The sequence below is a fragment of the Bidens hawaiensis genome, unplaced genomic scaffold (genome assembly GCF_021521415.1).
Source record: "Bidens hawaiensis isolate Kalapana, Puna unplaced genomic scaffold, B.hawaiensis_p1.1 tig00047428_1, whole genome shotgun sequence".
Classification (NCBI taxonomy): domain Eukaryota; kingdom Viridiplantae; phylum Streptophyta; class Magnoliopsida; order Asterales; family Asteraceae; genus Bidens; species Bidens hawaiensis.
This window is the reverse complement of record NW_027506033.1, coordinates 13,114-14,828: the sequence shown is the minus strand read 5'-3', so window position 1 is coordinate 14,828 and position 1,715 is coordinate 13,114. Positions and strand designations below refer to the sequence as shown.

Below are 1,715 nucleotides of genomic sequence, written 5' to 3'. Positions count from 1 at the left end.
CACTCATGAAGAATCCAGTCTTTCATGGAAGGAGCAAGCACATAGACACACGCTATCATTTCATCAGAGAATGTGTGGATAATGAACACATTAATGTGGAGCATATCAGCAGTGAACTACAAAGGGCGGATATACTTACAAAGGCGCTCGCAACGATCAAGTTTATCACCATGAGGCAGATGCTCGGAGTCCAAGACTTACATCAGGAAGACAAAAGAGATTAAGGGGGTGAATGTGAAATTAATCTCTTTTAAATCTAGGGACCAAAGTTGTATTTAGTAAACTATATTTAAGTTAGATGTGTATTATTGTTATAAGTACAAGGACTGATTAGGACAAGAACAAAAGTTATAACCTCCCTGTGTTGGATCGAAGGGAAAGAAGACCGCAAGAACATCAACGGTGAAGATGGTGTTTTCCGGTGAAAGGACGCGTCGGTTCATGGCGGTGGTTACCGGGATAACCATTATTACATACTAGTATAAATAGGGTTTACTATTTCAGTTTGTATCAACAATTCATACATTCAAGTTATATTTAATTTTCAAGTTCTTGTTCAATTCGTGTGCAAATCTTTGATTCTGGCCAACAAAGATAACCAAAGCTGATGACGTTGATCGCTACATCTCTGCGGTTATGCCTGACCCTAATACAGACGAAGCGTTATACAAAATTATTACGGATTCAATGATGCACGGGCCTTGTGGTTTAGCAAAACCTAGCGCAAAATGCATGAATGATGGAAAGTGTTCTAAAGGTGTCCCAAAGCGTTATCAACTCGCAACGTCTTTTGACAAGAAAGGTTATATTCAATACAACAGGCCACCTAACGGATTTTCTGTCAAAAAAAGCGGCATAGATCTTGATAACGCATACGTTGTTCCTTATAACAGAACCCTTTGCCTACGTTTTAATGCACATATCAACGTTGAATATTGTGGATGGAATATGATGATTAAGTACTTATTCAAGTACATATCTAAAGGTTCCGACCGCATTCGCTTTAAAGTTAGTCAATCCTCATCGTCGACCGCACCAACTCAGAACATGTTAACGCCATCCACCAATGAAATCGACAACTTTGTTAACGGAGATACATATGTCCTCACGAAGCGGCCTGGAGGATACTCAATTTCCCTATACACCACAGATTCCCAGCAGTACAACTAGTACAACTTCTAGTTGTACACCTTCAAAATATGCAGAACATTAGCTTAAGGGACTGCAGAGCATAGAGGGGGAGGTCATTAGCGTCTATACCATAAAATAGATTTTCGACGGAATGAAAAAGACATATATGGTAAATCGTAACCATAGAATACGACCCGAATCGAAATGCATACATTTGTCTCATACACTATAGGGATGGTGAGAAGAGATATATTTTACATCCCATGGGGGCTATAATTGGAGACACCAACTATTGATAAGAATTCAGAAGTCAAGTTTCATTTAAAGTAATTAATCATTTTGATTAGCTGTTTTACGTAAATTATAAGTAGAAAAGCAGTAGGAATTAAAATGAACAGTGTAGTAGCAATAAATGCAAGAATATTTATTTCCATAATCTCATCGTTTTTTTTTCAAAATAACTCGGGATTTAATCCCATAGAGATGATAAATCTTTCACCTGTCAATTCAATGAATGCATTACCTATCGATGATCTTGAATCTGATCAATAGCTTTGGTTATGGTGTGAAACTCTGTTTCCTTG

General features: G+C 37.7%; 1 protein-coding gene across 1 annotated transcript; it reads left to right on the top strand.

Annotated features, from left to right (window-relative positions):
- The first annotated feature begins 636 nt into the window (after window positions 1–636).
- LOC143616440 (uncharacterized) lies at window positions 637–1,170 on the top strand. The gene has a single exon (XM_077089267.1). It carries the CDS (start codon window positions 637–639, stop codon window positions 1,168–1,170), a length of 534 nt encoding a protein of 177 aa, XP_076945382.1.
- Window positions 1,171–1,715: the final 545 nt, after the last annotated feature.

Coding starts and splice junctions, on each gene's coding strand:
- LOC143616440 (XM_077089267.1), top strand. CDS start 637: ATGCCTGACCCTAATACAGACGAAGCGTTATACAAAATTATTACGGAT.